This window comes from Pelodiscus sinensis, chromosome 21 (genome assembly GCF_049634645.1).
Source record: "Pelodiscus sinensis isolate JC-2024 chromosome 21, ASM4963464v1, whole genome shotgun sequence".
Classification (NCBI taxonomy): Eukaryota; Metazoa; Chordata; order Testudines; family Trionychidae; genus Pelodiscus; species Pelodiscus sinensis.
The window spans coordinates 26,155,797-26,178,101 of record NC_134731.1 but is presented as its reverse complement, the minus strand read 5'-3'; the positions used below and the strand labels follow the sequence as shown (position 1 = coordinate 26,178,101).

Genomic DNA, 22,305 nt, shown 5'->3' with positions numbered 1-22,305 from the left:
ATAATAAGTTTTTTGACTCCTTCAGGATGAAGGCTAACACACAGAAAAGCCACTTTACTACTGTCATTATTAGAATCCAATACACCTTACCTCCAGAGCGTTTAAAAGAATGCAAAGGACCAGAAAGAGTTAATTATCATTCAGCCTCTGTCCAGAAATAGGATCACTGACAACCAAATCATCCTCCTCTTATTTTTAAAAAAATGTTTTTTAAAAAAACATATCGTAAAGATACATTGTCACTTTAACAGCGGAGGGTGAGTTGAGGCAGGGAACAGTCCCAAATACTCTGTCATCACTTTGTTTGAAAGGTAAATATCTTATTGGCTTCTCTCCTAAATCTGAGCTAAAAAAAATATCTGTCAGATTTGTAAAGTAAAACAAGGTCTTCACTAGATGGCTAATGGTAATGCAGGGCTGAGCCCCTGAATGAGCTAGGGACCCTGTTCCTCTCCCAAGAGATTCTTTTTGGCTTTGAACTTTCAGCCATCAAGGAGGGGGCGGGAAATACAAAATAGTTTGGGTTGAAATGTCAGCATCATCTTGGATTCAAATCAATCAGCTTGATGCATGATTGCAATAGCTAAACCACTTCACCTCTGCACTGCCCTCCTCCATATGTTCTTTATATCAGCATTCAGCAGACTGGGTGGCTCGGTGGATTCATTTCCTGTCCTAGCGAGGGCTCCAGTATTTAAAAAAGGAAAAATAAAAATTATCCACCGACAGTTAAGCTCGCCAGGCTCGTTTCTGTCAAGGCTCCCTCTTTGTCCAAGGCAGAGCAAAGGGCTTGTTGCAAGAAGCACTTCATGGTCTAGTGCAATCTGGGGAACCATCTAATGAACTCACTGGTCCCAGAGCTGGAAAAATACTGCAGGAGTTAGTTGGGCTTTTTCAAACACTGACATGCCCTGGGGAGAGAAAGGTGGGGCAGCTTCCCTCCAAGGGCAGAGTGATATAATGGGAATAATTCAAGCAGCTGTCCCCCACATTCTGCCGATTAAGGAGCAAAACTCCTGGGTTCACTAAAGCGTAGATTCTTCGGTCTCGGCTGCAATGCAAGAGTTAAATACCAGAGATAAATTTTAATCCAAACAATCTGCAGCCATCAGCAGTAAGTGGGTGCCCACCAGCTGGTGATAGTTAAGTGGTTACTTTCTCAAACTGAACCTATTAGCTAAGGCTCGAGACACTTTGTAATGCTCTCCCGAGTTTAACAATTGTTCATTCCTTCAGCATGCAGCACATTTCTTCAGGGGAGAGGGAGCGGCTGGAAGGGGGGGAGGGGAGACAGCCACCAGGAGGAGGTTGCGTGACCACTAGAACACCTCATGAAATTCAGAGAGTTGCCAAACCAGCCTTCCCTCCCACAATCCCCTGCCACAAGAAAAACTCAAGCCCAGCCATAGGAGACAAGAACGGGCCATCCCTCTCACCTACAATCCTGGCTTTTGCTGCAGACTCTGAGCTACTGAAGCTGGTTCGCCCGCCTTTTACATAGTAAAGAAATAAAGACAAACCCCTTTCACCATGAAAGGTATAAAAATCCATGGACAGGCTGCATTGGCTCCTCTAGAGACCCTGCTCAGAAATCACAGTAAGGGCATGTCTACACTAGGAAATTATTTTGAAATAACTAAATTTGACTGGATAATTCCCAATTTTACAAAAGCGAACTAGCATGTCCCCACTATGGGGAAGCCTCGAAATGAGTCCAAGGCAGGCTCTGTTAATGTGGACACGCTACCTCGACTTAGAGCCCCACGAAGCACTGGGGAACAATTAGTTTGAATTTCTCTGGGGAGTAATTAGTTTGAAATAGCTGCACCGGCACGTCCACGTTACCACTATTTCAAAATAGCTATTTCAAATTTAGCAGTAGTCCCCAAGGAAAGGAGGAGGACAGATTTCAAAATAAGTGGCCTGTTATTTCAAAATAACGGGCTTAGTAGTGTGGACGCTCCGCTTCTAAATTCAACCTCAAGGTTGAATAACGCCCTAGTGTAGACGAGGGCCAAGAGAGTGGAGTTGGCATGGCATCTGTTTGATGCGGATTAAGGCACGAGCAAATTGATGGGACTTTTTGAGCCTCGCACGGCAAAAAGCAAATCCTTGGACTCAAGAGGGGTCCCTAAAACTTGCTGCTTCACCTTCTCATTCTCCCAACGGCCCGCCCACAATACAATCCCCAAACCGTCCCGCAATTATTTTGGATTGCCCTTGTTTTCTCTAGTTATAATCAGTGCTGGGCGTGAAAATGCAGTGCCACTTGCAAAGGAGACCACAGTCACCAGGCAGAGCAGGAAAACAAGGCTCCTCTTAAGTGAGTCGAAAGCTGGGACCATCAGTTGTGGTCTCTGTTCATCATCCACATTAAATAAGACCAGAGGGAGTGGTAGAACGTGGTTACCGGGGGGATATGAGGTGGTCAGGATGTAACTTCAAACACCAACAAAACAAATTCTGACACCAGATTTAATTCACAGCAGCATTCACAGATTTAAAGAGGCAGTTAGAAAATAAAATCCAAGGAGATACAGTAGACCATCTAACTACTATTTTTTAAATTATTTTTATGCATGTGTGCAGTTTCCTAATCCTTATTTTTTTGTTCTCTGTCCCTCGCTGTTGTTTCCCCACCACACACCTCTATGAGAAACTGAGTATGCATGAAAACAACTTTTAAAAGCAGAAAGTAGACCCGTGGCACATCAGAGACAAACACACATTCATATATAGTACCATGAGCTTTCGCGGGCAAAACCCACTTCTTCAGATGAAATGATCTCAGTCAAGATCTGTTTTTGTTAGTCTCTAAGGTATACAGGATGACTCGTTGCTTTCAAAAGTTGTTTTTAAAGTTACAGATGAACATGGTTACCCCTCTGTGACTGTATATGGGAAACTTGAAACCAATCCCCTACCAAGTGCTCTCAAATGTACTAAGCAAAAAATTGAAAATACAGAGAAAGTTGCAACTGAAAGAGATTAGCAAGACTAACACCTAACATTACTGGAACAATTTAAATCAATGTCTGCTTTAGAAGTTTTTCACTCTTGTTCTTCAGTCCACACCTCTAGGGTCAACAACAGCATTGCAAGTGTGGGGGTTAGTTTTCAGGAGCTGGGACTATCAATTGCTCCAGAGGTTTTCAAAGTGTGTGGAAAAAGGAGGTGGCTATTGACTTTCATTTTGTCAATGCTCGGAAACACTGCCTCCGAGCCTGAAAGAAGACATTCTGCACTGAAGTGGCGTCATAAAATTGTCATCTACTCCCATGAGTATCCAGTCTTCTTTGCGGACTCTCTCAAACAAGCATCTACGAAGACTTTAAAAGGAGTGGAAAGACAGAGACAGAGGCAGCAGAGAGGGACAGAGAAGGATTATCTTTTACAGCTACAGAATTGCTGACTAAGCTGTAATCACTATGCACAGTTATGGAGGGCTACCGGGGCTGCACCCAACAATCTGAACTGGGTACCAGGCTGGCTCTTTGTTGTTGGGCATGTTGCCAATAACTGGTCCTTTGCTGCATCTATCACAATCTTCCATGCCTGGATGCCGGGACAGTTAGGAACCAAAGCTAATCTTTGGCCATTGTGTTGCTGCCTTCCAGACCGTCTCTTCCTGACACTTTACTCTTTAGTGCCTTGTTGAAAAGTAAAGCTGAGCTGCAGATTGTTTGTGGCAGCTTTCCTAGGTTTAGATTTCTGGGAGTTTTGGGGAGGATATTATTTCCACAACAACATAAAGTGGTCAGCATAGGACCACGCTCTTGGTTTAAAACCACTTTCACAGGATGATTTATTGTTTACAGATCCACTTGAGTCATCTGTGAAGTGTTTAGTACAATGACCTAATGGCACAAGCCAACCAGAGCTTCCTATGGAGGGCCATGGTCACAGAATGCATTGTATAAGCTCAACACTGCTGATAACTCTATTTGCCCATCACTCTGATGCCAACTTAAATGCAAGTCAATCCATGGCCCAGATTACCCAGTCTGCCTTCCCACTTTTATCCAGAGTACATTCATGGCAAGATCCCACAGGATACGACAAGCGTAACCACAGCACACTCATAAACCCTGGAGACAGCAGATAAGCTAAAGAAAGTAAAGGACAAAAATACAATTCATAACAATTTTTAAAAAATCATGTTCATCTTCAGTTGAGGTGAGAAAGGAAAACTTTTTCCTTTCTTCCTCTGGAAAAAACCCAGGCCGCTAATATTTTCTTGAATGGGACTGATCTGATGTCGAAAGCAGAGACTCTAAATTGCGCGATTTATGGTCTATCCTAAAAAATGATCCACATGGAGTAATTTCAGTTAACAGACCTCTGAAGACATGGCTTTGTTTTTCCATCGACAGAGCTCTACCTCTTGACGTGCCCAGGCTTAAATATGGGACACAAAATAATAAAGAAGCTTTAGAGGAAGAATTCAATGTATTTAGCATACACATAAGAGCCTATAAGTGGTGGTCCATGATTCAACTTCATTGATCTCAATAACTGATGTATCTCCATATCATTGCCATCTCAAAACGCACGTGGGACATGGAAGGGGGAGACTGATTTTAACATGCAGGATCTTTCCCCTAATGAGAGACTCTTGCTTGCAGGACTCATGTTTTCTGAAGGAAAGCCCAATGGAAGCATCAAACCAGAAATTCACCACTGCCATCCACCAATGGGATATATCCATGCCCGAGCCATGGGTGGGCACTATGCCACCCACTGGAGGTTCCCAAAAGCACAGCTGGCACACACATGGCTTCCAGACTCACCTGCCATGTTCTCCTTTTAGAACTTGGCTTGCAATACAAAAATTTGTGTTTGGGTTTCAGATGAAAATTAATGAAGGCTTTTTTTTAATAAAGAGAGAAAAACCCCCGCAGATGGCGGGCTAAGGAAATGAAAAGCAACTCAGCCAAAATAAACTCACCTAAACCCCATTCCTCCTGCTGCACCAAGGTTCTGTGGGAAAAGATACCGATTTCCAGTTGACTTACCCTCTTCGCAGTTACTCCCTGTGAACCCGGGACAGCATCTCCACTCCAGGGTGGTCACTGTGCGGTAAGACATTTTGTACGTGGGCCTGATAAGAGTCCTGTAACTAACACAAAGGAGAAGTCAGCAGGCTGCACCTCCCCCACCTTGCAGAGCATCACAGTACAGAGTGGCCATTTCTTCCCACATATGGCTCTATCCCGCATCCAACCTCTCAACCCCTGTGACTGGCAAGGGAAGAAGTTGCCCGGTGGATTTGGGGGAAGGAATCAGCATGTTGTGGGTCTGAGCCTACTGTGCGTACGTGGTGCTGAGCTCCGTGCTCTGCTTGTGAATGGGCGCGGGCTGAGGTGGCAAGTTATACGGGCCTGTGGTGCCCGTGCCCCGCCCATATTCCGGAATGTAGGCCCGGCTCCACCAATGTTTGGTCTTATATTTTCAGAGTCGTCCATCCATAGGACGGACCACAGCAACTGCCCTGGGCCCCTCACTTTGGGGGGTCCTATCCTTCAGAGGCACAGGGGGCCAGTGGGAGCCCTCATGCTGGCAGCAGATTGCAACCCAACCCCCACTCTGCCCCACCTCTTCCTGCCTCTGCTCCACTGCCCTGCCCCTCTTCTTCCTGTGCCTGGCCCACCTCTGTCTGGTTTCCTCCCCCAAGCGATACCAGGAGCTGGCGGGGTGGGATGGAGTGCAGCAAGGCTGGGGCTGGGTTGCTCGCTGCTCGCAGCACCAGGGCCCCTGTTAATCCCCCATGGCCCCCGAAGCACAAGGCACCCCAAAGCGCAGGGCCCTTTGTGATTGCCCTGAACTGTTCTATGGATGGGATGGCTCTGCTTAGGCCCATTCTGGACACCATCAAATATAATGCAAATCTGGCATCCATGGGTGCGGGGTGAAGAAAAGCACACGCATATTTATATCCCCCTGTATTTAAATCCCAGCATTTTCCAGATCCCTCTTCCTTTTTTGGTAGATTTTCACTAAACACAGTCCCACATCATATATATAGTAGCCCAGTGTCTGAGTCTGTAACGCCGAAATGCTGGCTGTTCCCTCTGGGGGGCGCTGTTGCCGAAATGCTGGCTGTTCCCTCTGGGGGGCGCTGTTACTGAAATGCTGGCTGTTCCCTCTGGGGGGCGCTGTTACTGAAATGCTGGCTGTTCCCTCTGGGGGGCGCTGTTGCTGAAATGCTGGCTGTTCCCTCTGGGGGGCGCTGTTACTGAAATGCTGGCTGTTCCCTCTGGGGGGCGCTGTTGCCGAAATGCTGGCTGTTCCCTCTGGGCGGCGCTGTTGCCGAGTGGCACAGAAGTCAGCTGAGTGCCACAGTGGGAGGCGAAGGGGGGCGGGGTGTTGACGTGCGGTGTGACAGCGGCTCCAGGCCCCGCCCCCTAGCCGTGAACATCACCCCCTCCCCCCCGCCTCGGCGCTCGGCTGACTTCTGCGCTGCTCAGCCAGGCCGCCACATGGGAGCAAGCGGAGCAAGCGACTGTTTGGGCTCCGCACCCCCCATGCAGCACGGGGAGTGTGGAGCCCAAACGGCCATTTGGGCTCCGTGGTCCCCCCGAGTGAGAGGCAGGCGGGGGAGGAGAAGTGAAAGAGAGAAACAGAGAGAGAGAGACCGGAGGCTCAGGAGAGAAGACCAACATGGAGGAGAGACCTGAAAACCCCGTCTTATGACGGGCTAATTGGCTAGTATATATTATAGTTCTCCATTCCATAATATCAGAGGATCAGTTTGCAAGAAGGGAAACCAAAGCCTGAACACATAAATTGCATATCGACCCCGGGCCATGCGACTAGCATGACTGCGCACACCAAAAACAGCAAGGCTCATCTTACGCTAAGCACACGGGAATGCAACCCGGGAGATTAGGGTTCCACTCCTAGCTCTGCCATCAGACCTCATTTAATCTGTGCCTCAATTTCTCATCTGTTACATGGGGCTAAGACAAAGAAAGGAGAAACTACTATAAGCATTTTGGGGCAGGTTCTTCATCTCTACCCATATCTAACATAAGAGGGTCGAGATCTCAGTCGGAACATCTAGGCAGTATTACTTACACTATGATTTGTAGTGTATTTGACAAGATGTCTCAATAGCCATTTGTCTCAAATAGCACTCTTAGCTATTTACACACACACCACTGCCCAACACGTGCAATCATATTAATTCCACGGGCAAATTCATACATGTAACTACATGCAAATCCCGAGTTACTTTTTTGAAAGTTTGGCCCAACAAAACACCAAAAAAACCAACCCAGCAAATTAAGTTTCCCAGAGTTAGGAAACTTCTTCATGAAGCTGCAGGAGAACACGGAACGTTTCCACGTGTGCAGAAGTAATATTTAATAAACTGCTATCCCCTTTGTGCTCAGATATGATGGGCTGGGGCTTGGCTGGTCTGAGGAGAAACTGAAGGATGAGGATGAAGAAACTCTGCATTGTGACTTGAGGATTCTTTTAGGGAAACTTACCCCATGAGACAGACATCAGGAACGGCCTGTGACTTGCATTATCTAGAAACGCCAGTAGGTGGCGCTCTGTCACCAAGCCCAATATTACTCTAAAGACTAACAAGATGGTTAGTCTTTAAAGTGCTACATTGTCCTGCATTTTGCTTCAACTACCCCAGACTAACACGGCTACATTTCTATCACAATATTACTCTGGTGTCCTGCAATACCCAGCCAGTTCCAGAGAAATTGAGTCTCAGCAGGAACGTGCAGTCTCCCTCGGGTGGAGGGAGCGCTAACATTTTGAAGCACAAAATCTCCAGAATCTGCCTCAAACTCAAATACCCTTGTCCCGCCTCCTTCCCCAAGGTCCCACCCCATCTCCTGTTCACTCCCTCTTCCACCGCTCCCCCATCCTCACTCTCTTTCACCAGGATGGGGGCGGGGGTTAAAGCGCTGGTCAGGGGACGAGATCTTTGGAGTGTGGGAGGGACTCCGGGCTGAGCCTGGGCCAGGGAGTTTAGAGCTGTGGCGAGGGTTTGGGGTGCAGGCTCCGACTGGACACTGCGTACCTCAGGTGGCTCTAAGGCAGCCAAGTCAGGAAATGGGCCACTAACAGTTTGGCAGCGCAGTGGGGCTAAGGTAGACTGCACCCTGCCCTGGCCCTGTGTCCAGGCCCACTCCCAGTGGGAGAGGGGCAGAAGTGTGCAAAGGAGGCAGTTGCCCCAGGGCCTGACGATTCAAAAGGACCAGGGGCTCTCAAGCTGCTTCCACATCAGCAGCCAGAGCCCCGGTACCTTTAAATCACCGCTGGAGCACCACACAGTGCGTGCCAAACAGAGCTAAGGGCTGGCTGGGAGGAGGGGGGTGCAGCATGTGCTCTAGCCCCACCCTTTCCACCCCAGGTCCCACCCCTTCTGGGAGCACAGAGCTGCCCTGCACCTGGCCCCCCACCTTGCAGCTGTGAAACCAAAAACCTAGATCATATATCTCATTTTAAAACTACCATTGGGCTAATTACTCCAGCCCTGACAGGTTAGGCACTTCATAACTCACTACTAAAAGAACTCAATTTAAGCATGAGAGAGAAATAAAAAATTATGAAATGCACAGACCAGTCAAACCCCTAAAATAACACACTCTGAAAGCAGTAAAAGTAGTAACAAGTATCTGGTGGGTTGTGAGGTGAGTGTGAAAGACACACGCTGGCTACATCCACACTGGCATGATTTTCCGGAAATGCTTTTAACGGAAAAGTTTTCCGTTAAAAGCATTTTCGGAAAAGCGCGTCTAGATTGGCAGGACGCTTTTCCACAAAAGCACTTTTTGCAGAAAAGCGTCCGTGGCCAATCTAGACGCGCTTTTCCCAAAAAAGCCCCAATCGCCATTTTCACAATCGGGGCTTTTTTGCGGAAAACAAATCTCTGCTGTCTACACTGGCCCTTTTGCGCAGAAGTCTTTCGGAAAAAGACTTTTGCCCAAACGGGAGCAGCATAGTATTCCCGCAAAAGCACTGACAATCTTACATGAGATGGTCAGTGCTTTTGCGGAAATTCAAGCGGCCAGTGTAGACAGCTGGCAAGATTTTCTGGAAAAGCAGCTGCCAGTCTAGTGGCCACAGTGTGTGAGAGTTTTTCCGGAAAAGTGGCCAGTCTAGACACAGTCACAGTGTGTGAGAGCGACAAGGATTCCCAGTGTCCCTTTAAGTAGGCAGATCACGTTCAGACATCTGAGCAGCTGCCAGCAGGCTCCTTCCCTCCTGTGCCCTATTGCGGCTCCCCTCTCTGGGGGCATGAAGTACAGAGGTGGGGGGAAGAGGACAGCACCTCCCTGCTCAGCATCCCCCACCCTGCATAGCAAGCTGGAGACTCCTGGGGAGCAGCCCCAAGGCAGAGGGCAGAAGCAGCAAAATAGTGTGGGGGGGGAGGGGCAGTTGACAGCCTCTGGGCCAAACCAGCCAGAATCTAGCAGTAGACCCCGATGGACTGGTTGGTGAGCACTGCTCTATTGGCACAGGCTGCCCTCTGCTAGGGTAAGGGCACCTCTGCCCCAAACAAGAGCCTGAACTGACTACACAAGCAGTCTGGCACTGGAAGCAAGTCCCTCACACTTGCAGTATGGGCGTGATCAGAGGGTGAACTACATGCTTGAGCATGGAAGAAAAGTGAACCAAGAAGAGTCTGTCATCAAACGGAGCCTTAAATCATGAAAATCCAAGCTTGACTCCCACTGGCCTCAGTGGGGGGGGGGGTCACATCAGAAATATGCCCCATACGGTTAGGCTGTTCGCAGCAGCAGGAATGCAAGTGCACTAGGAAGGGATGCCCCTTCACGTACTGAGCACATATGGGAGCCTCCCCTGCTTGAAGCACGTAAGTGAAATTTGTGCCGAGCGTCCTCTCTAGAGACAATTTTTCTTCATTTGTCTACAGTGACGCAAGCTCCCTCAGCAGCATGGCGTAACCCAGTCCTGGGACGGGCCTCTTCTCACTCGGGGAGAACCATTCAGTCTCCCTCAGCCGTTCAGTCCTTGGCCTCACTGGTGAATGTCCGCTGCGAGCGAGACATTTGTCTCATCAGTGCTGAACTGAGCCAAGGAGCTCCTCCTAGTTTTTCTGACTTCCGCACCACAAAATTTCCATGCACAGGAATCAAAGGACCCGGAAGTGGTAAGAAGATAAGCCCCTTGCCAGCCCTGCCTGTAAATAAACCCAGTCTGTCTTTTTTTTAAAGCACATGGCAAAATTAAGGCATTAGATTCCTCAGAGAGGGTCTGCTAGAACATCCTTCTGAATCAGGCACAGAACCGAGGCCTCCTGCCTCAGCGGCTGGTACTGTCAGCCCAAAGCCCATCTTGCCTGGTTCGCAGCAGTCAGAAGAACATGACTTCAGCACTGACAACTCAGCAGTATTTGACCTGGAGATGAAAGCCTGTATCCCATTCCCAGTGCCCAGAAGTGGCTTATCTCCAAGGGTGCATCTACACTGCAGGGCTTAACTCAAAATAAGTTACGCAGATTGGTCTACGTCAATTGTGTAGCTTCTTTCAAAATAGTGAGCATCTACACAGCACTTATTTCAAAATACAGCACTCTTCCTCCAACTTCCCTTATTCCTCGTATAACAAGGGTTTCAGGAGTCGGAGTAAGAAGTCCTCCAGCTTGACAGTATTTTGACAGCTTCAGAGGGGTAGCCGAGTTAGTCTGCAACAGGAAAAACTTAAAAAAACAACGAATAGTCTAGTAGCACCTTAAAGACCAACAAAACATGTAGATGGTATCATGTGCTTTTGTGGGTACAACCCCCAAAGTAACTGCCTACTGGGTAGACACGGAATAAGTTATTTCGGAATAGCACTAGCTCAGGGCTACTCAACACGCAGCCCGTTTGTTTGCAGCCCACGGTGCAGTTTGGGTTTACGCAGGATTTACACGTGGCCCGTGGGTGGGATTTTTTGAACGTGGCCTCCACCAGGAACACACTTCACAATGGCGAGGCGTCTCCCAGGCAGGGTGAGCACTGAAAGACACAAGCGGATGGGCTGGCTGGAACAGACGGGTACAGGGTATCGGCATTCCTAGCACCGAAAGTGGAGGTGCCGGGAACGCTGGGGCATTGTGTGAAAGAAACTAGTTGCGTATATTTCCATATATATTTGCGTGTATATACAACCACACTTAAGCTGTGGCCCTTGGCATGTGCTGTATCACTGTGGCCCCCGGAGCTTCCAAAGTTGAGTAGCCCTGCACTAGGTATTTCAAAATAGTGTTGCAGTGTAGACGTACCCCAAGTGATTTCAAATAATGGTTCTTGCCAACACCGAGATGATAAAAGTCTCTCAAGCTCCGTTTGAGTGGTTTGAGCCAGGCTGGAATCTTGGCTGCCATCACCACACTCGGGAATTGGCTGTAGGTTCTTTCCTCCAAACAAGAGGGATCAGGCGCTTCTTGGGACACGACAGATGTGGGGTTCAGCTAGCAATACCATGCACCCAGAATTTCCCAGAAGGAACCTGAAGTTTCCTGCTGGCGAGCCTTGGACACAACGCAGACTCCAGTTCAGACAGGCGTTGCACAACGTCACAGGACAGCATAGCAAGTCTGTGACGTGATGCTGCCTCAGAGCCTTATGTCTCACACAACGTGATGCTACACCAGTTCCTCACACTACAGCAGTGGCTACTGTCGTGGAGCGAGAGGGAGGCAGAGCCCTTTACAACCACATGCCAGCCAAATGCACAGAAAAGTAGTTTTCACTCTTGGATGCTCCTCCTTCCAAGTAGCTGAAAGGGCAGAGAAATGTCAATTGGTGAGATGGCAGGTGGGCGGGCGGGTAGGAAGGGACTGGCAGCCCTAGAACAGAGGCAGAGCATGCACTGGACAGCTCCTAGGACTGGTAATTGGCCGGAGAGCCTCTCCCCTCTAGCTCACTGGTTCGATGCCTGTTCAAGTTTTGTGTGGTACACCCTTGCAAATCTCATATAGTTCTGCTTTATTTTGAATTGAGGACATATACACTAAGTCCTATCTGGTTCTGGTCAGAGCCAGCAAGGCAGGACCTGGCCCAGTATTAATTATTTGCATTACAGTAGTGACTAGCGGTAACCAATCAAAATAGAGACTCCCATGGTGCTAAGAAACATACATATCCATGACAAGAGGTTGCCTTAAACGTGAAGAGTTCAGACCAGGGATGGGGAACTGTTTTCGGGTTGAGGGCTGCTGACCCACGGAAAAAACAGTTGGGGGCCACGTAGATGCGAGAAGCAAAAAAACAACGATGACAGACAAAAAAAAACCCCTCACTGACATGGCCCCTGACTGAGAAGGAGAAACTTAAAAAACAACAAATAGTCTGGCAGCACTGTAAAGACTAACAAAACGTGTAGCTGGTATCATGAGCTTTTGTGGGCACAGCCCACTTCTTCAGATGACCAGAGTGTTGTATGTCCAGAACCAAAATAAACAGGTTAGAAGGGAGGGGCGGAGGGAGGGGAAGGGAAAAAATGGGAGGGGGGACAAAAGGAGGCAGTGGGTATATACATCAAAGGGAAAACCGAGCTATAATTCTATAAGCGCCTAAAGCTGGATGGTTAAAAGAAGCAGATAAGGACTATTAGTTAGCAAGTAGAGAGGAAGAAGGAGAAAGACACTCTCCACATTCTCTTCACACACCAGACCCTAGGGGGCCCAGACTAGAAGATTTTGTGTACTCCAGCCCTGCGGTGTGGTGATGGAGGGTGGGGCTGGAGCTACTGTGCGGGAGGGCAGTCCTGAGCCTCAGGGGCCGTATCCAGGCAAGCTGGGGGCCACATCCAGCCTCCAGCCCTGAGATTCCCACCCCTGAGGTTCCCCACCCCTGGTTTATAGTATAAATAGACACGGCAAAGGGTGGGAAGCACAGGGGGGAAGCCCAAGTTCATACAGCAGGTCAGCAGCAGAGTGGACTGGGATCTAAGTGTATGTGCATACACCATATTAGAGCGCACCCATGGTCCATCTAGCCCACTGTCCTGTCTCCACAAGTCCTCAGCCTCAACCTCCGACGACTAGATCACAGTGCTTCCCAGTGTGTGATTGCTGCTGGGAACCAGTGGGAGTGGATAAATGAGTGCAGTGCTGCAGACGGGGGGGCAAAGGGTGCAGTTGCCCCGTGACCCGGTAATTTAAAAGGGCCCAGGGCTCTCGGATAATGCTGCTCCTACCATGGCAGCTAGAGACTCAGGGGCTTTAAATTGCTGCCTGAGCCCCGTGCAGCGTGCCAAGGGCTGGCTGGGAGAGGCACAGCAAGGTCCGGGCAGTGCTGAGGGCTGGCTGTCTCCCTAGCATTGCCCCTTCTGGGGGGAGGACTGGATCCAAGTTCCTCCCACATCGCCCAGGGCCTGGCAAAGTCTGCGGCCTGAGGAGACTGGTCAGAGAATGACGACTGGTGCTAGAGGGAACCTGGTTAGTCAGTCAGTTGTGGGTAGCCAAGCTATTAAGAGGACCCGAGTGGCGGCCTACGCCGAGCAGCCCTTCAGACACAGGAAATACCTCCCCTGGTTGTTTGGACGTGTTTGTTTTTTACACTAATAAACAAAGCTGCTTGTGCATAACTGGCCTAAGGGGGATAAGGTCAAACGTGCTTCCATGCCACAAGATAAAGCCTTTTTCGATGACTCAGCCATTCCAAAGAGACGTGCCAAAGGAGAGCTCAGACTTTCTTCCAGGACTTCAGTTCCTTCAGCCTCCAGTCCCTAATGAAAAGGGCCCAGTGGGACTCGCTGGGCAGATTCAAATAATGACATGGAACAAACTAGCATCTCAAACTAGCAAAATGTCTGGAAAAAAACAAAAAAACCCACATGACCCCAATCTCTTCGGCATTACATTTCCATTGCGGTATGGCCAATTGGGTTCTACCGGATCAGAGCCCCATTGGGGGCAACTCTAACATTTTGGTAAGTGGTCAAGGGCTGGACTTTTCTATGGAGGAGGTTGGGGGTCTGGGATGGGGGTTGGGTGCAGAAGAGAGCTCAAGATAGGGGACCAAGGTGCAGGAGAAGGTGTGAGGTTTCAGAGGGAGTTTGGGTGAAACAGAGGGTGGTGACTGGAGCAGGGGATTGGGGTGCAGCAGGGGGTGAAGGTTTGGGGAGGGAATTTGGGTGCAGCAGAGGATTCTGGCCTGGCGGAAGGATGTAGGAGGGGGTACAGGGTCTGGGAAGGAGTTGTGACCTAAGAAAAGTGGGAGAGAGTGCAGAGGGCTGGGGTGATGACCTGCAGCAGGAGGGAGTGGTGAGGTGGGGCAGTGAGCCGGGGTGTGGAAGGGCGTTGGGTGCCAGATGCAGCTCAACTGGATCCTCCCTGTCTCAGTCCCAGGCCCCTCAAAGTGGCTCATTGCTGGGGCCATGTGCATCTCTGTGCCACACGGGGTCACTTCCAGCCAATGGGAGCTGCGATGATTATGCTGGAGGTAGGAAAGAGCACAAAGTCTCTCCCCCGACAACTCCCCTCAAAGAGCATGTGGTGCCTAGAGGCACATGGCCCCAGCAGCCAGCTAGTTTGAGTGGCCTTGGGCTGTGGCAGGCAGGAAGCCTACCAGAGGATCCCAGCAGGCCGCGGGCTGGATCCAAAGGCTTGGTGAACCACCTCTGCCAAACCACTTAGCCACGCTGGAGTTGCCCTGGATTTTCACCAATGAAGTAAGTGAAGTTTTTCTTGGTTTTATGCTAGTTTAATGGTGATTAGAATCTGGCCTACAACAGAATTTCAAGCAAGAACTGTGAAGAAGCAGAAAGCACACAAAGCTGACAACTTAAATGCTAGCAAAGCAATTGCTATATGGGACTGAGATGCCAAGACAGGTATGATGGGGAAGAACGATGGGGAAGGTTTTAGAAAGAAAGCCAATCACTGGAAAGCATAATCCTTTGAAACACTAACATTTCCTACACTGCCAGCCTCATGAAGGTGTAGGAGACACGGCAGATGCACAGAATGAGCCAAACTCTATCACAGCAAGCGCCGGGAGATGAAACAGATCTGCCTAGCATTATTCTATAGGTGTTACTGTCGCATTCCATTGCTTAAAGTCAATTTGATCCACACAGCATTGTGATGCATGGGGGACACACAACAAATTTTGCACATTGCCTCTCTCGGGATGCTAGGGGATGCTTAGGGGGCTCATCCTTGTAGCTGTTGTTTGCAGTGGGGCCAACAGACTCTGAGCAAGACTGTGAGGGGAGCCCAGTCTACACTCCAGGAAGAGGTAGGACCTTGGGCAGGAGAGGTGGGGCTGGGACTAGCTAGCCCCGGGCACCCTCAGTACCACTTAGAGCATGTCACGCCTACCCAGGCAGTCCTCAGTGCTGCCCAGAACGCACCACGTGGGGCTCTGGCGGCAACGTAAAGAGCCCGTGGCTCTGTCCATTTCTATAGTAGCAACAGCCAGGAACCCCAGGCCATTTTGAATCCCCAGGCCCTGTGCCAGTTGCTCCCTTTGCTTTCCTGGCTCTATGTATTTGTTTTCCCAGCATCAAACTTCTCCTGGGAATATCTCAAACCTCTAGGAAACAAATGCTAAAATCAGACAACTGCCAGTCACTCACATTTCTGAGATACAATGGGTCCATCTCCTGTAGGTATATCAGATGTACTTAAAGAGATGATTTGGCTTCCTTAGTTCCAACAAGCATTCAGCTAACTATTAGAAGACAAGAAAAATCAGGCCTAAATTGTCAGATGTGCCCCCTAATTTTGGGCCCCCCAAAAACACAGCCCTTTACCCCAGGCTCATATGGTGATGGATGGGATAATGAAAGGTGAGGGAAGAGAAGAGCATGACATTAGAAGGCCTTATTTGGGATGATGGGCCTCCCTTCCCATAGGAGCTACCAAGCATGTGTTTAACCTCCCCTTTGCCCACTCAGACAGTCAGGATTGCCACCTGGCAGCCTGCCATATTCAAAGGATGTCTGAAGGATTATGAACAAGACGGTCCTGCCCCCGGCGCTAACGGGTGGACACCGGACGAGGAGAGTCTCTGAGATGATTTTCACAAATTAAGGTTTCATTGTCGATTTGGTAAAACAAACCACCACTCCACACGGCATTCAGGCTTCACTAGGCCCCTGGTTACTCCAGCTGACCTGGCACAGAAGCCAAATAATTCCCAGTCAGGAAAACTCACGAGGGGAGGGATCTTTAAATCTGCTCCTTCAGGCGCTGCACGGAACGCAGCTGGCATGGCGAACGGCTCTCCTTGACGACAGGTACACACTCAGCCTGGCCCACGTGTGTATGTCTAGACTGCAGTGCTATTTCAGAATACTTCTAGTATCCCAAAATAGCTACTCCGCGTCTTCTGAGCGCACCCATTATTTTGAAATAGATTTCGAAATAACAGGCTGGCTATTCCAGTGCTCTTGTAACCCTCATTCCATGAGGGTGAAGGGACATTTTGGAAAAGTGCTTTATTTCAAAATTACCTTGAAATAAGCTATGCAATCTGCATCGCGCAAATTGCACAGCTTATTTCGAGGTAAGAGGGCAGTGTAGATGCACCCAAGTATCCAGCAAGAGCTGGATTTTACCAGCTGAGCTTGTCTGGCTTGCCCCACACAGCAAAGGCCTGAGACCAAGGAGTCTCTGCTCAGAAGTTAAAGCACCTAGCTGGGACCTATTAGCCCCAGGAAGAAAGGATCTGTGTTCCAAGCTCCCGCTCTTTCCCACAGCTCCTCTCTGCTCTGTAGCAAGGTTCAGACTCGAGTTAAACCAGGGACGAGAGTAGATCCGCTTTGCCCTTCCCAGTTGCTAGCAGCCAAAAGAACTGGCTTTGTCAGACTCCTGTTCAGGCTGTGTGCAAACACCAAGATAATTAACTCACTGGTCTAAACCATTATGTGCTTTGCACAAGTATAACAGCTGGCCAGCAGACTGTGCCCTTTCACTGAGAAAACAGCAGCTCAGCACTGCACAGGGCAATACATACAGAGACCCATTCCCCTCTGAGAGCCTGCCCTGTTCACAGACCAGGGGATACGCCTTCCCGTCTGGGTTCTAATCACCTACACTCTCCTAGCCTTGATTGTGCTCTTTGGGGGAACACTCATCCTGCTGTAACATGTATGTGGCAGAGAGGAGTGTCTATTTCCAAGTATGTGACCTACGCACCTCCAGAGACATAATAGGACTAACACATAATCAGCACTTCCTGTCTAAAGAGACTTCAAATAGCAGTTCTAAGCATTGAATCCACCCTTCAGAGTTATTCAGTTGACTCAGCAAAGAGAGGAGACAGAGCGGTTCCCGGTTTCAGAAGAGGTGACACCCGCTAGAGAAATATTGTTGACTGAACACTATCACTCAACACATAACCAAATTCTTTTGGTGATGTACATCCCCACACCAGTGTATTGATCCTAATGCAGACTCTTGATCTAGAAAATAACGATGAACACCTAGTCGTTCTATAGCTCTGCATGGAGAGAGCTGAAAGCATGTCACAAAGGAAGGTCAGTGTCATGATTTCCATTTCACAGATGGAGAAACGGAGTCACATGGTACACACACCTAATATCCAAAATTGTTTGTTATTCTCCAGGATAGTATGTCCCATTGCAGAGAGGTGGGGAAGGGAAAGAGTTGTTTTGTTTAAAAAAAAATGCAGGAGTTCAAGAATACTGAGCAGCAAGATGATCTGCATTGCTAAGCAAGCTCTGGAAGCTGTGTTTAAAGTAAGTTATTGAATATCTAAGTTTTGTGACCATGTCACATACAAGTATAAACAGAGTCAGACCTGGACTGTACCTGAAGAGAGGATAGAATTGGAGAATCATAGGACTAGAAGGAACCTTAGTAGGTCATCAGATCCAGTAGCCAGCACTGAACAAGGAGTAATCATCATCTTCACCCATCCTGACAAGTGTTCATCTAACCGGTTCTTTTAAAAAAAACCACCAATGAGAGATTCCATAACCTCTCTAGGTATCTTGTTCCAGAGCTTAACTACAGTACAAGCTATGTTATCCAGCATTTTAATACCTGCAAAATTGGTCAATTGGCAGCTGTCATAGATAGCAATGCAATTCCTTCTGTGAAAACCAGAAACATTCTGAAAGAGTCAAGCATCTTTTTCAACATTTTCCAGCGCTTGCAGAAGTCAAGATTTTAAACTTGTGGCTGTAAAGTCTGTTCATGTCGTGATTCTGCCATTATTGGATATTATGTCTCCTATCCTGCAACTATGGCTAGTGTACGGTGAAAAATTCATGAACCATCGGTGTAAAGCTTGCGTAACCAGCACCTTGTTATCTGACAACCCCTGTTTCCCACGAATGCCAGATAACAAAGCTTGCACTGTATCTTGACAGTTAGGAAGTTTTCCATAATGTCTAACCTACATCTCCCTAGCTACTGTTTAAGCCCATTGCCTCTTGTCCTGCCAAAGTAGTTAAGGAGAAATGTATCTGTCATCGGTCTCCCCTTTCCCCCCCTTTTCTCTTCTCCAGACTAAGTAAACCCAATTTTTTCAGTCTTTGGTCATGTTTTCTGGATCTGCACTCTCCTCTGGACTTGTTCCAGTTTGTCCCCATCTTTCCAGAAGTGTGGCACCCAGAACTGGACACAGTACTCCAGTTGAGGCATAATCAGTGTGGTGAGGTTCCTCAGCCATACCGTCGGGGCTGGTTTACCTGCACATCTGCTAATGTGATAGATATATCATGTGCCAACAATGCCCCTCTGCCACGTACACTGGCCAAACAGGATTGTCTCTACACAAAAGAATGAATGGGCACAAATCAGACCTCAAGAACAGTAATATTCAAAAACAAGCAAGAGAGACATTTTAGCCTCCCAGGACACTCAATAGGGGTATGTGTGCACTGTAGGGCTTAGCTCAATTTGTGTAGCTTATTTCGAGTTATGTCATTTGCGTATCTTATTTCAAAATAGCTTATTTTGAAATAGGGAGCATCTACACAGTACATATTTCGAAATAGAGCACTCTTCCTCCAACTTCCCCTATTCCTCGTACAATGAAGGTTACAGGAGTTGGAGTAAGAAGTCCTCCAGCTTGACAGAGTTTTAACACTATTTTGAAATAACTGCCTGTGGTGTAGATGCAGACTAAATTATTTCGGAATAGCACTAGTTATTTTGAAATAATGTCGCAGAGTAGACTTACCCTAACAGACCTGAAAGTTACTCTCTGCTATTTGTTTGGAAACTGGACGCCCTTAACTCAATTCATCTGTGGAAGTGGGCTGTGCCCAGGAAAGCTCATGATGCCATTTGCATGTGGCAGATGTACTTGAATGTTGATAAATATAAAGTAATACACATGGAAAAATATTATCCCAACTATACATACCAAAATGATGGGATCTGAGGCTACGTCTAGACTACAGGCTTCTTTCAGAAGAAGCTTTTTTCGGAAGAGATCTTTAAAAAAAAAAAAAAAAACTCCTTCCAAAAGAGAGCGACCACACTGCAAAAGTGCATCAAAAAGCGATCTGCTTTTTCGAAAGGGAGTGCCCAGACTGAATGGATGCTCTCTCTCATGTAAGCTGTGATTGCTATGGATGGAATGGCCACCAGGGCACCTGTGCTTTTTCCTCTTTCTTCTTCTTCCGAAAGAACTCCCTCTTCACAAAAAGGCTTCTTCCTCATAGAATGAGGATTACCAATGCTGGGAAAACCCCTCTGTTCTTTTGATTTTTTTGTGGAAGAACGCAATTGCAGTGTGGATGTTCCTCAAGTTTTGTCAGAAAAATGGCCATTTATCTGACAAAACTCTGTAGTGTAGACATACCCTAAGTTAATGGTTACCATTCAAGAAAGAGATCTTGGAATCATTGTGAATAGTTCCCTGAAAACATCTGCTCCGTGTTCAATGGCAATTTAAAAAGCTAACAGAATCTTGGGAATCATTAGGAAAGGAATAGATAAATCAGAATATATCATATTGCCTCTGTATAATGTCATGGCATGCCCACATCTTGATAGCTATATGCAGATCTGGTCACTCCCTCTAATTTGGAAGAGGTACAAAGAAGGGCAAGACAAATGATTAGAGGTAAGGAACAGCTTCTGTGTGGGAAGAGATTAAAAAGACTGGGACTTTTCAGCTTGGAAAAGAAATGACTAAAGTGAGGGGGGATATATTAGAGGTCTATAAAAGCACGAATGGTGTGAAAAAATAGAATAAGGAAATGTTATTTGCCCTTTCACTAACAAACACAAGAAGGTCACCCAATTACATTTTTAGTCAGCAGATTTAAGACAAAAATTACTCCTTTGGCTCGCTAAGCGGGTTTATCCGGCCTGCGGATGCCCTGCCGCTCCCCTACCCCCAGGCCAATCAGGGTCTGGGGGATGGGGGAGGCACGCAAAGTCTCTTCCTGCACTGCCCCCACCCTGCCCTGCAAGGCGCACACGGCACTTAAAGTCAACCACCAACTGAGCTGCCAGCTCTAAGTGCTGCACCCCTTTGCATGGCGGGGGCAGAGAGCAAGAGGCTTCCCGTGTTTCCCCTGCTCCCAGGCCCAGATTGACCTGCGGACTCGGGAGTGCACGAAGTCTCCTTCTGCCACCAGGTGCGTGGGTGCCTGGAGAGAACAGCCAGCTCTTCAGAGTTCTCTCTGGGGGGAGGGGGGGAGCAGGGGCAAAGACTTCACACGCTCTTCCAATCAGGGTCTATGGGTGGGGAAACATGGAAGTGTCCTGGCCCCGCCCCTTCTGCCAAAGGCCTTGCGCCTTCCGGGGTGGCCTGGGACCACTAGAAAAATTCTGAAGTGGCCCTCCATCTAAAATTTTTGCCCACCTCTGCACTAGACCCCACTCCCTTCCCAGAGCTGAAAGAGAGCCCAGGAGTCCTGACAACATGTGTGTGTATCTCTGCAGAATTAGTCATGAAATAAGAATATATTGCAATTTTAAGCCTAACCAGTGTCCCTTAAGTGACTTGCCACAAGCTATCAGAATATGTCAGTGTCAGAGCTGGATGGATCGAATGTTTATTTAATTTCCTTTCTTTTGCACAAGAATTAGATGCTATGCTCCTGTCAGCTAATTGCTAAGTTATCTGCCCAAAAAAACCCCCAGAGTTTAAGTACCTTAGTAGCCCCTGGAAAGAGGTCATGGGGTGGAGGAGGGTGGACAGGCTTGGCTTGTACTGAACATGCTCAGTAACACTGCTGAAGCTCCTTGTCCTCACTTTGCCCCCTCCTTATGCCCTCACTCTGCCCCTCCCCCACTACTGCAGCAAGCACAGATTGCCCCCTCCCCCCAGCAAAATGTGAAACGGCACTCCGGTCATTGCAACCCTGACGTGTGCCTGACACAGAGCAAGGGCCAAACATCAGGTGCCACAGGCGTCAATCAGAGATGTGTGCCACTGATGAGATGGCTGGACACCAGGGCATCTTTTATTGACTCACTAGAGGCAGGGGTTGCTGATGGGTATGCACATCGGGTGCACCCGCCAGGCAGGGCTGGATTAAGGGCTTCATAGGCCCTAGGCACTCTCATAGTCATAGGCCTTTAAATTAGATTATATATAAAGTGAAATGCCCTGTCGCTTATACACCTAATAGTTAATTGTATGTTATACCTGGATGTTGTTTGTTGACTAAAGATAACAAATTATTAAGCTTGATTTAGCAGTTTCCTTTTCTTGTTTTCAAGGCAATTATGAATTTTGTTTAGGTCCTAAACTTTTCTGTAGGCCCTCGGCACTGTGCCTAATGGGTCATATGGCCCCGCCGCCAGGCCCATCTGCCCTTTGGTGTCAACACCTAGACATCCACAGTGAGGTGCAGAAATACACCAGTGGCCTGGCTCAGATGGAGAATGGTTGCAGCAGAGGGCTCCACATAGGCTGTGTCCAGACTCCATGCCTCCGTCGACGGAGGCATGTAGATTAGCCAGATCGGAAGAGGGAAATGAAGCCGCGATTAAAATAATCGCGGCTTCATTTAAATTTAAATGGCTGCCCCGATCTGCCGATCAGCTGTTTGTCGGCAGATCGGGAGAGTCTGGACGCGATGCCCCGACAAAGAAGCCTTTCTTCATCGACACAGGTAAACCTGGTTTCACGAGGCTTACCTGTGTCGATGAAGAAAGGCTTCTTTGTCGGGGCATCGCGTCCAGACTCCCCCGATCTGCCGACAAACAGCTGATCGGCAGAGCGGGGCAGCCATTTAAATTTAAATGAAGCCGCGATTATTTTAATCGCGGCTTCATTTCCCTCTTCCGATCTGGCTAATCTACATGCCTCCGTCGAAGGAGGCATGGAGTCTAGACACACCCATAGAGAAAAGCCAACAGCAAAGACGGCACCAAAGCACAGC

At 48.3% G+C, this 22,305-nt stretch overlaps 1 protein-coding gene across 3 annotated transcripts in view; it reads right to left on the bottom strand.

Annotated features, from left to right (window-relative positions):
- Window positions 1–22,305, bottom strand: part of COL26A1 (collagen type XXVI alpha 1 chain) — a 252,476-nt gene that overhangs the window by 192,333 nt on the left and 37,838 nt on the right. For 2 of the 3 annotated variants that reach the window (XM_006114230.4, XM_006114228.4), the window contains exon 3: window positions 5,016–5,119. In XM_006114230.4, the coding sequence (XP_006114292.1) occupies window positions 5,016–5,119 (104 nt within the window). The remainder of the gene's footprint in view (window positions 1–5,015; window positions 5,120–22,305) is intronic. The other variant, XM_006114229.4, reaches the window with a different exon arrangement.